The 12,630-nt window shown below is 37.9% G+C and overlaps 1 protein-coding gene across 4 annotated transcripts in view; it reads right to left on the reverse strand.

The window, feature by feature from the left end:
* Window positions 1-12,630, reverse strand: part of usp7.L (ubiquitin specific peptidase 7 (herpes virus-associated) L homeolog) — a 70,106-nt gene that overhangs the window by 20,987 nt on the left and 36,489 nt on the right. For 2 of the 4 annotated variants that reach the window (XM_018236287.2, XM_018236288.2), the window contains exons 11-18: window positions 12,474-12,556; window positions 10,322-10,431; window positions 8,817-8,973; window positions 6,227-6,286; window positions 3,208-3,352; window positions 1,572-1,702; window positions 720-854; window positions 460-561 (exon numbers count right to left, since the gene is read on the reverse strand). In XM_018236287.2, coding sequence (XP_018091776.1) covers window positions 460-561; window positions 720-854; window positions 1,572-1,702; window positions 3,208-3,352; window positions 6,227-6,286; window positions 8,817-8,973; window positions 10,322-10,431; window positions 12,474-12,556 — 923 coding nt within the window. The remainder of the gene's footprint in view (window positions 1-459; window positions 562-719; window positions 855-1,571; window positions 1,703-3,207; window positions 3,353-6,226; window positions 6,287-8,816; window positions 8,974-10,321; window positions 10,432-12,473; window positions 12,557-12,630) is intronic. The other 2 variants (XM_018236289.2, XM_018236290.2) reach the window with 1 other exon arrangement.

Here is a 12,630-nt window from a genome sequence, read left to right on the forward strand (position 1 = left end):
TCAGAAGCTATTGAGCGTTCCCTCTTTCCACAACGATTGTAGAGTATATAGGTGGGATCAAGTGCAAAATCTAAGTATTTTGAAATTCTGTTCTGCACTGTGTATTAGGAGAACAAAAACACTAATATTCAACAGTAGACATAATAAATATACAACACAAGCTCTATTTATTGATATTATTTTCATAACGAAAAGATGTAGATGGACTATAAAGTGATCCTTAACAGCCTAATTAGTCTCTTAAAGTGTCCTGCAGTGCTCTCAGTGGATGCAGCATAATGGAGCAAGAATCACGAGACCAGACTTGTCAGATGCCCTTGACCAGCATTGTGCATCAAACTTTTTGTTTTAAAATTTATGTTGGGAAAAGATTCACATTTAAAAAAAGCTACGCTAATTACATGCTGCAAATAAATCCAGAAAAGTAGTATAGGCTCTGTAGAGAGAGTGAATATTTACAGTTTTGCTGCAATCTGCTTCATAATCCAACATCGCTGGCCTTTTTGTTCCATTACTTCTTGCTTGCATGGGCCATAGCCGAATTTGATCCTGTGGAAATCCCTGTTAGCAACAAGATATAAATATTATCATACTGCAATTATAATTTGTCATGTTATTCAAGAGCAACAGTAGGGCACAGTTTTAAAGAGATTAAGCGGCTTTTGTTAATTTTTGTGTGAATCAAGAGCCTGATGAAAACTAAAAATACTGCAGCTTACCATGGTCTGTGAAAGATTCTGAACAAATTCTGCCAGTGTTGAGTTCTTTAATACTTTGAACACAGTGTATTTAACTTTTTCTTCGTCATACATATCGTTGCCTTGGTGCCCGCAAAACTGGTCCTCAGTCACAATCTGAAATAGGTTCACAATTAGAAATATGAGTACCGTTTTTTTACCTATAGGTCAGGATCAAAAATGCATTGTCATGCTTTTAGAGTGGGCCACCAAGAGCAGTGAAATTACCTCCTAAAAACATACGGTATATACTGCGGAGCATTCCAAAAAATTTAATTACAAACCAACCAAAAACCTATAGGTTTTAGGTGTATAGGACTTTAGGGAAAATGGATCTCACATTTCAAGACTTTCCGGTAGAAGTTACCCTTTGTATTTAAATGGGTTTTATATGGAAAAAAAGGTTGCCTATGAATTCTTTCATTTAAAAAGTACTTCTCAAAGACTGATCGTAGTGTTAAGCAGGGTGACCTAATACTTGCAGGTTCAGGATGCAGCCTGTGCATCCAGATTGTGTTTGGGTCAAACATGGATCCCATAACAGCAGCAGCACACAGTACATTTGAACTGATTTCCCCAGACATTGCTCCCTATCTCCAGTAAGTTTGTAAGTGTTGAACCAAGCCAGTTCCATCAGAGGGTGGGTCAATTCTGCTGTAAAAGTCCTTTCTAAATTGCATGCCAGGTTTGAGCTGGTGAGTTCATCATTTTAATGGAAAACTCAAAATAAAAATGGATATTAATATACAGTGTTACTAATTTAACATTATGAAGTCGGTGGGGAAAACTATATAGAAAGCTTTAAAACATCAGCAGCTTATATTGTGTTCTCACCTGTACTTGCATATAAAGATGAGCTTCTTGTCGCTCTTTTCTTTTCTGTGCTTCGATCCTCTTTTCTTCTTGTAATCTTTCAACAAGTTGCTGAGGGATATCATTATCTGTGACTGCTTGCAAAACCTCACCTACAATGGTATTAAAAATATCACATTTTTAACCACTTCTAAATATTAAAATCTTGAAATACCAAAGGCAATGTTTCTTTTACTTATTAAACTGATATGCTAACTTTACCCAATATAAAAAAAGTTACATGACTATATGAATAGGTTTTCGCTAATGAGTGGTGGGCATGTGGTTTCTACATTCACACAAGCCAAGATAGGCCATCATTCCCTTTTGTCCTTTTGTACACTTGCTGATTGGTTGGCATTCTACAGCGCAAAGTACTGAGAGCCAAAGGCTAACCTGCACAGCCAGGGAAACAAGCCAGCAGGGATTGGAATAGATAGGCAGGACTAGTAGGATATTGGGGAAATATTTCAATAAAGCACTACAAAAGAAAAAAAAAACTATACTAAGTAAGTTCCTTCTATATTACACAACTTTTTGTTTCTACACATCAGACTAGCAGAAGGTCTGTGAGGACTGAAGCACCATCACAATATTTGTTTGGGCTGTGCGCTGGAATATTTGTTACTATACTATACTTTAATAGGGATGCACCAAATCCACTATTTGGGAATAGTGGAACCCCCGGTGAAAGATTCGGCCAAATATTGAACCGAATCCTAATTTCCATATGCAAATTAGGGGCAGAAAAGGAAAAAGTGGAAAAAATTCTTCTTTTGTGACGAAAAGTCACCTGATTTTCCCTACACGCCCCCTAATTTACATATGGAAATTAGAATTCGGATTGGCCAGGCACAAGGATTCGGCCGAATCCAAATCCTCGGATCCACATGCTCGGATCAATGCAAGCATTGAAGAAGCGCGGGTACGCATGCACCAAAGAGAGCGCACTTGCATGAACTACTGCCCCGGTTCTGGAGTCTGGGCAAAATGGTCCGAATTAGGGGAAGGCGTCAGAAGAGGTATCTGCCTTTGCGCCCTAGGCACGTGCCTCTTCTGCCTACCCCTAGTTCAGGCCCTGCCATTTTCCCTCCGACACATTGGCAGTGTAATGTGCAGTGTAAAGTTCATGCAATAAACAATGCAGTCTTACACAGGCACAACTTATTGATAAAAAGTCCTGCTTGGTTTGAGCACTGTAATGGTTAAGCTGAGCTCAGGAGAGGAGGGTAAACATTGGGGCAGACAGAGTAGAGAACCATGGAACCAGCAAAGCTATCTCTTCACTGTTAAGTAATCTGAGTTGAGAAGAACTCAGCATGCTCAGTAGCCAATAGCCAACGTAAACTCCCAAGGGAGAGGGCTGGGTGGGTTAGAAGAGGAGAAGGAACCCTATGTGATTAAGTGGATGCTGCAGCCTTACTATTAACCTTTAAACAACCAGGTATTTAATGAGTTCAAAGAGGCCATTCAAATTTTTTGGGGGATTTTACATGTCCTTTAAAGTCAGGTGTCAGATCAAATCATGGCTTCAATGTATCCTAGGTAAAATTCACTTTCAAGATCACATTCCTTTACAGAAATGTCTTTCCTATCATTTAGATATTGGCACACTTACTAAGTTTGGATTCCCTGATATAAACTAACATATAAGCATTCGTGCAGTGCCGCACAGATAAGTCGTCATCATGGCCCCCATAGTTGTGTTCAATTGCCTCTTCTTTTGTACATCTCGACACCACATCATCATCAAATTTACACCACTGCAGAAAGGAAAAAAATTGTTTTTATAATGTTGAATGAGAAACTCAGTGCTTTATGTCACACTCATACTATAGCACAACAATGGAGTATAATTTGGCAATGCTGACTTCTGCAAAGAAACCTCCCTACTGGAGACACAAAGGAAAGAATATAATTTCGGAGTGACATTAACCTTAGGAAATGTAAAGATACATATAAGTAGCTGTGGATAAACAGATGGTTAATGTTTCAGCAAATATCTTCTATATTGTGGTTTTAGAATAAAGCCCACAGTATGTAAGCAGTACCAGTCAGGGACAGAAGAATAGTCATACAGTTGCCAGCAGCGGGTTTAAGGGGGTTCTAAACTGAAAGAATAAACTGATCTGAGCACTTTTGCAATTTACATATTAAATTTTCCATTTTTAGTGATTTCTGAGAATAGTTTATAATGCTTTTGGCTTAACAGCTGTTTGAAAGCCAGCAACCCTAGGGTTAACAAACTATAAAGGAAGTGCATTAAGACAGTAAGGGGCAGATTTTTCAAGGGTCGAATTGAAATTTCACATTTTTTTATGGTCAAAATTGTCAAATTCGACTTTATTCGAATTATACAAATTTGATTTGAATTTCGAGATTTATTTAAGGAATTGAATTCGACTATAAACCACCTAACACCTGCTGAATTACTGTTTAAGTCAATGGGAGAGGTCCAGGGATCAATTTGGAGTTGTTTGCAGCCTTCCTGACATTTGACAGTAGATAGACGGGAGCCTTCCTGACATTTGAGTTTTTTTTTCTGAGAAATCAAATTAGATTTGAGTATTCAGATCAATTTAACTCATCCGAGTTTTAAAAATTCGATTTTTTTTTAAATAAATTTAGATTGGTCGAATTTTGAATTTATGGGAATTTAGGGGAGTTTTTAAAAAATCACATTAATTCGAAATTCAACCTTTGATAAATGTGCCTCAGACTGACACTAAGACTTTTAGGGTCAGAGCACACACACAGATTCGGGGAGATTAGTCGCCCGGCAACAAATCTCCTCCTTTGGGGTGACTAATCTCCCGGAATTGCCTCCCGCCGACTACTGTAAAACGCCAGCAGGATGGCACACTGAGGACTTGGTTTTCTGAAGTCGCCTCACTAGGAAACTTCGGGCGACTATGGAGTGCCATCTTTTAGGGTCGGGAGATTAGTCGACCCGAAGAAGAGGAGATTTGTCGCCGGGCGACTAATTTCCCCGAATCTGAGCGTGTGCCCTGACCCTTAAAGAGAGCTGTTAAGCTGAAAGCCTGCTATTAGTATAAAATGGTCTGAAACAGATAATTTCTCAAACTTAATTTAAACTGCAAAAGTACTCGTAGGACCACCCTGGGTTAATGTTTTAGATCCCTTTTTATCTCCCCGCCAGCAGTTACAACTGTAGGAGCTGTCCTCCATTAAAAAGTAGTTGCCGCACAGTTCTGTTTGAGCAGGAGAAAGATGCTCTAAATATACAGAATTCAACTAGTGAGCGGCTTGCTTAAAAAAAAATAAACAAATACAAGCATTTTGCTGCCCACACGCACACACCGTTCAATGCTCTGAATGGTTAGAGAGAGGCTCATGCTGCTGCACTCATCACTCACTGCCATGTTATCAAACAACACTTTGGGGACAGGTGCAAATGGTAATAATAAACATAGCAACTAATCACATTTGCTGTGTTTGACTATGAGTTTAAAATAAACACATTTCGTTGCAGGTTAGTCATCACTAATATATTCAACCTTGTGTTTATTAACAGATTATGACTGATTATCACTTAGAAATGCAAGTTCCAGTACAGGTATGGGACCTGTTATCCAGAATGCTCGGAACCTGGCCATTCTAGATGACCGCTCTTTCAGTAATTTGGATTTTCATACCTTAAGTCAACTAGAAAATCATGTAAACATTAAATAATTTAATTTATATTGGAAGCAAAGCCAGTTTATTCAATTATATCTTGTACAAGGTTTTGTTTTATTACAGAGAAAAATTAAATCTTTTTTTAAAAAATTTGGATTATTTTATTATAATGGAGTCTATAGGAAATGGCCTTTCCATAATTCTGAGCTTTTTGGATAACGGCTTTCCGGATAATGGATCCCATACCTGTACTAGTAAAAAAAAAAAAAAAAAAGCAGTACCAATGGGTTGGCTGCAGAAGGATGGAGCTGTACCAAGAAATGAGGGCAGGAATGTGTAACCCAAAAAAGTCTAATAATAAGCTTATAGAAAAAGTGAGATCTCTGAAACCACAATAAATGGACTACTCAGCACAATTCACATCTGTAAAAGTGCATTTGGTATTCACCCACTATGGAAGCAAAGCAAATGCCAGCTGCTGGATAATATATTTTTCATAAAAAGCTACCAAGACAAGAGTATGGTACCAGTATTTAAAAGGGCAAGTAACACCAAAAAGGGGTTTGTATGGCCTTTGGTATAATGTACTATCATCATGCACTGGTAAACACGATGTGCTCAAAAACTTCCATATAGTTTATAGATAAATTATGTAGCTATAGGTGTTGCCACTAAAGTTTCAGCATAGTTGCAGACTTCAAATATGCCACAGTTGCAAAGAAGAACCAAAGAGTTGCAAAATGAGAAACTTTCTTTGCTCTGTTCATTGCATGAAACAAAAACCAGATATATATTTTAAGAATAGACAATTCGTATTCATTAAACTCAGGTGGACCAAGGGGAGTATATAGAACCATTACGTGGAGATGAACAGGTATAAAATGTAATTTATGTCTACACAATTAATTTGCAGGTGCTAGACAAACAGAAATAACCTTTACATATACATGAAATCATTTCACTTTATGGTGTTACTGGTCCTTTAATCCATAAACTACCTTCCCATTGTCTTCATCATCCTGATAACATACGTCACTGTTAATGCTTCCAGCAGTTATCTATTTCAGAAAAAAAACAATATTAGAATTTCTGCAGGACATGGCTCCAGCTCACCACTATCACTTACCTGATGGTTTCACATCTATCATTAGAACTTCACTTATAGCTTTAAAGAAATAGTCACTACTCCTTGTGAAATTGGTTTACAGACTGAAGCCTCATACAAGCTAGAGCAGGGGTCCCCAACTTTTTTTTTTACCCATGAGCCACACTCAAGTATAAAATAGTGTTGGAGAGCAACACAGGCATGCAAAAAGATCTTGGGGCTTCCAAAATGAGAGCTGTGTTTGGGTATTGGTAGCCCTTATGTGGAACTGCAGTCATCAGGAGGCTCTGTTGGCAGTACACTTTTTTTTATGCAACTACAGCTTGCCTTTAGGTCTGGAATTTAAAAATAAGCACCTACTTGGAGGCCACTGGGAGCTACCTCCAAGGGGTCAAAGAGCAACATTTTGCTCACGAGCTACTGGTTGGGGATCACTGAGCTAGAGGGACAGTGTTTCAATATGGGATTATACAATGGCATTTTCTATTAGAAACATATTTCTCATGAAAAGGCTTTGCTTATATGAATCAGATGTTTACATATAGACCGTGTCGTATTTTTAGAGAGCTGCAATGTTCAGGGGTATAGCTGTCCTTTAAGAGATGAAAGTAAATGTTCATTCTTTACCTATTGCTGTTCTGCCTTAAACCCTATAAATGTCTATTGAAAATGCACTAAAGCACAGTAATCGAGACTGCTTGTAGGGCTCCTAATGTATTTATAAATAATTTCATTACAAAAAGAGGCAAAGGATGTTGATTAGCAATTAATATCATAACATCCATGGATGGGGGTAAAAAACACAAACAAAAAAACCCCCCCAAAATTAAACACACAGGGAAAACTCCCTGGATTTTCTCACAACTATAAAGAGTTACCATAGATTTATCTAAGCATATGGATTTCCATATAATCATTCAGATGTTTCCTTTGGGAAAATATGAGGGTATAACGAGACTACAGAAACTAAGCTGAAGAAAACAAACTGCAATAATATAAATTCACTATTGTATATTTAAGAAATCTGCGTAAAAATAAATTGGGAAAGCTCCAGAATTCTGTTTGGCATCAGCCTAAATGCCAAACAACTGACTGCAATTTAAAACACCTCTGCAACATGGTTTAGTTTTTTTGCTGCAGGGAAAAACGTTCAGTTGATGCAGCAGACCAATAGAACATTTAATATCTCAAAAACACAAACATATTTCTGAAGCAGATGTAGTAAACATCTACAGTGTGGGTGCACTTTTATAACTGGAAGAGTTTCTCTTTTAAAGGGGAACAATCGCGAAAATGAACATTTTAAATGAGCTTCAGCATACTGAAATAAAAAACCTTATAAATACAATCAATTAAAAATTCTGTACGGTTTCTTAAATAATAAAGTTTTAATAAAGTTTTTACTGGAATCAGTTATTTTAGTGAGCTCTTATACATCTGCTATAATGATGTGCAGGCTGGTCCGATACCCACGGGTAGGGTTTGGGCCAACCTCGCACCCCCATTTGCGGGTGGCTCTTCTTCCAGTTCTCCACGCCTGCCAGCTTCCGACTAACTTTTTTATAGAAGAAGTGCACTTGCTCGCCCCGCCCCTTTTGTGACATCATCGGTGGGCGCGGGTCTATAAAAGGAACCCGGAAGTCGGGTGCGGGCGGGCTGAGGGAGGTGCGGGGCGGATTTTACCCGACGTGCACATCACTAATCTGCTAGAAAAGGAAGCTCCCCTATAAGATATATTGGACCAAATTGTAAATGAATATCTGACACCCAACTGCTAAATGAAGACAGAATGAAGAGAAACAGATGCTGAGAGAGGGGTAGTAAACATAAACTTGATTATTTCAGTAATGATGCAGAATTTTTAATTGATTGTATTTACAAAGTTTCTTACATCAGTATGCTAAAGCTTATATTAAATTTTAATTTTCGTGATAGTTCCCCTTTAAGGAGATTGGTCTTCTTCAGAGCCCAACTTCCCTAACTCCTGAACAGTACTACTGGAAAACCCCTAAACTTCCAAGTAGGACTACCAGCTCGTAATGAGCAAAGTAGTACTGCAAAGCAGGGTTAGTAGGTTTTCTTCTCTGTGATCACTAGCACGGAGTTTGTGCAGTAAAAACTATGTCTGAAGAGGGCCTCTTCGTAGATCGCAGAGAAGACCAGAAGCAGCATGACATGGAGCACACTGACCCCACTGCGCTAGTCTGCTTTTTACAATATAGTAAAACAAACAGGGACGTTTAGGTCTACAGTAGTGCTGTTCAGGAAGGGGGGCTTCTGGGAAACAATTAAGCTAACCATGTAACACTTTAAGAAACATTTTATCAAATTTCTTGTTCAGTGTTACCAAATCTTGACTAATTTCCAGGGTCCCTTGGTTAAGACTAAAATGACAATTTAAAAAAAAAAAAATGACAAGTTTTTGATAGCAAGTCAAACTACCCCGCATTCAAGTAAACACTTCAAAGTAAACAAAAACATACTTTGCCTTCTCCTTTAGGATTTAAATAAACAACATAGTGCCCTCCATGGTTGTCTCCACTGTGCACCAAGACTGCATGCAAAATGTAGTTAGCAGGATCCTTGCTATCTGGCTTTTGGAGAAATTCATCCAGTGGTAACTGTTCTGGAAATTCAAATCTGTTAACGGAACAGAAAAAAAAGAAAAAAATGGGAAAGTAACCAAAACTGGAGTTCACATTTTCCTTATATTAAGGCGATGTCTGAATTTCATGACACATTTATGTGAAATGTAAGAGTAACCAATTGGTTTCAATGTTACAAAATAAAAAGGATTTTACACTATATTTGCGCCTTTTAATCTCCTCCAGCTAGAGAGAATATTCTATAGCTTCATTTTCTGCAATTCTTGATGTGCATATGTTAGACTAAACGTCTGTAAGTACCCATCTAATAGCCACACGTGGTGAACCATAAAGGGTAACTGCACCAAAGGCATTATGTTGGTTGTGGAACTGCAACTCTATCAGTAAACACTACACTAAAAAAAATATATATATATATATATATATTCCCTCTTTCGTCATATTTTTTCTCCTGAACTTTCATTAGCGCTGACCGTTTAAAATTTGGATTCCTGCTTTTTACTCTAGGAGAAATGAGGATTGTCGGGTCGGATAACAAAAGGGGAAGATTCAGAAACTTTGGTCACACAACTTTTTATAGTAAACTTTATTGTATAAAATCTCACAGCTACATGTGGAAGCCAAAAAAACTTACTTCTAATAAAATGTTTACAGTAAAATAAAATATATGGAGGGGGAAAATCATGTCTGCTTCAGAAGTTTTACTATCATATTATCTGCTTACAATGCAATGGTTTCAGTACATAAAAGCAGAGAATCTCTTAAGTTCTTAAAAATGTTAATTACGGACAAAAAATATATATGGGGTAAGCAGTTATTGTTTAATAAAACTATATCCAAGTCCTGTGTACTAAGAATGGTCTGAAATCGTACATCTGTGATTCTTCTTTATGAGGGCCCATTTTCATATTAGTCTGGATAAACGAGTTGGCAATTAAAAGTAATAGACTTAATTTTGTGATATTTTACAGAATGGGAATGCATACTGTTAACACTATTGTAATTAGAAGTACAAAGAAATAAAAGTGCAAACTGCAATAAAGTAAATAGGAACACTATATTCATGCACTGGAGATTTGTTGCAAAGCACCGATTACCCCCAATTCAAAAATATTTAATAAAGAGGAGGGGGATTGATAATCCGTTTCTGATAAATTTCCATAACTCCTTTTTAAACCTATTTGATATAGCTGCATTTCCAAAACTACTGGTGGTTCCTGCTTTTCCCACATATTAATGCATATTGGATGTCTAGAATTATTATTATTATTTATTTATATAGCGTCAGCATATAAATAAATAATAATAATGTTTTTTCTGCACCCTATCAGACATGGTTAACACTAATTTCATTAAAAAGGGGTAACATAGCACATCATTACCTGTCATTGATCTTAATATTTTGGTCTGTTTGAGGGTCATACATAAACCTCATGAGTTGAAGATGCAATACAGGTGGGAACGTTAGAAACTTCACCCCTTTTTCGGCCTCCTACCAAGGTAAAAATAAGAACAACCATCGTGAATAGAGCTCCAAGATTAAAATCTGACAGCAATGCAAGATCTATATACCCTAAAGATCAGCTGGGGAAGTGCAAAAGTGAAATTACATAAAATGAGTAAATGTCAGGTACAACATTATCAGATACACAGTATAGCAACAATAGTCATTCTATGCATGGTTAACTATATAATATAGCCCAGGCAAAGGTCATTTATAGTATGTCTTTAGACTTTTCACTTCTGTTCATTAAGGCCCCCACCATGTTAGTTGCCTCATTCATTCTTCTGGAGGGGACAGCAATATCCCCATCTCTGTCTGTGAGGTAAAAGGATGAAGGACAGATATAAACAGTATGCTAGCCTACTGGGACTCCTCCCCCCCCTCGGGTGGCAGGGAGGCATGAGTTAGTTTAAAGGGGTACTGTCATGGGAAAAAAAAATTTTTTCAAAATGAATCAGTTAATAGTGTTGCTCCAGCAGAATTCTGCACTGAAATCCATTTCTCAAAAGAGCAAACAGATTTTTTTATATTCAATTTTGAAATCTGACATGGGGCTAGACATTTTGTCAATTTCCCAGCTGCCCCAAGTCATGTGACTTGTGCTCTGATAAACTTCAATCCCTCTTTACTGCTGCATTGAAAGTTGGAGTGATATCCCCCCCTCCCTTTTCTCCCCCAGGAGCCAAACAAAAGAACAATGGGAAGGTAACCAGATAACAGCTCCCTAACACAAGATAACAGCTGCCCGGTAGATCTAAGAACAACACTCAATAGTAAAAACCCATGTCCCACTGAGACACATTCAGTTACATTGAGAAGTAAAAACAGCAGCCTGCCAGAAAGCATTTCTCTCCTAACATGCAGGCACAAGTCACATGACCAGGGGCAGCTGGGAAATTGACAAAATTTCTAGCCCCATGTCACATTTCAAAATTGAATATAAAAAAATCTGATAGCTCTTTTGAGAAATGGATTACAGTGCAGAATTCTGCTGGAGCAGCACTATTAACTGATTCATTTTGAAAAAAAAATGTTTTTCCCATGACAGTATCCCTTTAAAGGGGTGGTTCACCTTTAAGTTTACTTTTAGTATGTTATAGAATGACCAATTCTAAGCAACTTTTAATTGGTCTTCATTATTTATTTATTTTTTGCCTTTTTTTCCTGACTTTTCAGCTTTCAAACAGGGGTCACAGACTCCATCTAAAAACAAAGCTGCTTTAAGGCTACATATTTATTTTTATTGCTCTTTTTTTTTTTTTTTACTTATAGTTCTGTTCAGGCCCTCTCCTATTTATATTCCAGTAGCTTACTCAAATCAGTGCATGGTTGGTAGGGTAATTTGGGCCTAGCAACTGGATTTCTGAAACTGGAGTGTGTCTGAATAAAAAGCTAAATAACCAAAAACCACAAATAAAAACAATGCAATGCACATAGTCTCAAAACATCACTCTACATCATACTAAAAAGTTAATTCAAAGCTGAACAACCCCTTTAAAGGAGAAGGAAACCCTTTTGCAAAAAAAAAAAACCCTGTACCCCCCCACCCCAGGTAGACCCCCACCCTCCTTCCCCCAGGCTAACTACCCCCCCCCCCCCGGGAAATGCCCCATACTCCATACTTCCCTTCGGCGCAGATTCTTCCAGCCGAGTTCCACGCATCCATCTTCCACGTCCTCTGTAAGCTGAGTGGGAGATTTTCAAATGCCATTGCCAAATGCCATTGCGCAGAAATATCGATCTCCCAGTCATCTTACAGAGGACCCCGGAAGATGGATGCGTGGAAGGAGTTAGCCTGGGGAAGGAGGGAGGGGAGTCTACTTGGGGTGGGGGGTACGGTGTTTTTTGCAAAAGGGTTTACTTCTCCTTTAAGAACTTTAAACTGAGGCTGATGAAGTTTTCAACTGCAACTTCATCAGCCTCAGCTGCCAAGTGCAAAAGCAGCTTGACTTTTCAGTGAAAATGCCTGAAAGCTACATTAAAGTTAGCAAAGGAGGGTGAAATATACAGTTTAGAAAAAAGAAATGTACCTGTAGACCATGTTCTCCTGCATCATATTTGTTATCACCATCAAGCTGCTCCACTGCTACATAGTCAATGAAGGACTCAAATACTAAAAATGAAAATGAATGACAAGCTTTAAATATATTGTGTGAAAGAACTATGCTAGAAATAGCTTGAAGCTCT

The sequence above is a fragment of the Xenopus laevis genome, chromosome 9_10L (assembly GCF_017654675.1).
Source record: "Xenopus laevis strain J_2021 chromosome 9_10L, Xenopus_laevis_v10.1, whole genome shotgun sequence".
NCBI lineage: Eukaryota > Metazoa > Chordata > Amphibia > Anura > Pipidae > Xenopus > Xenopus laevis.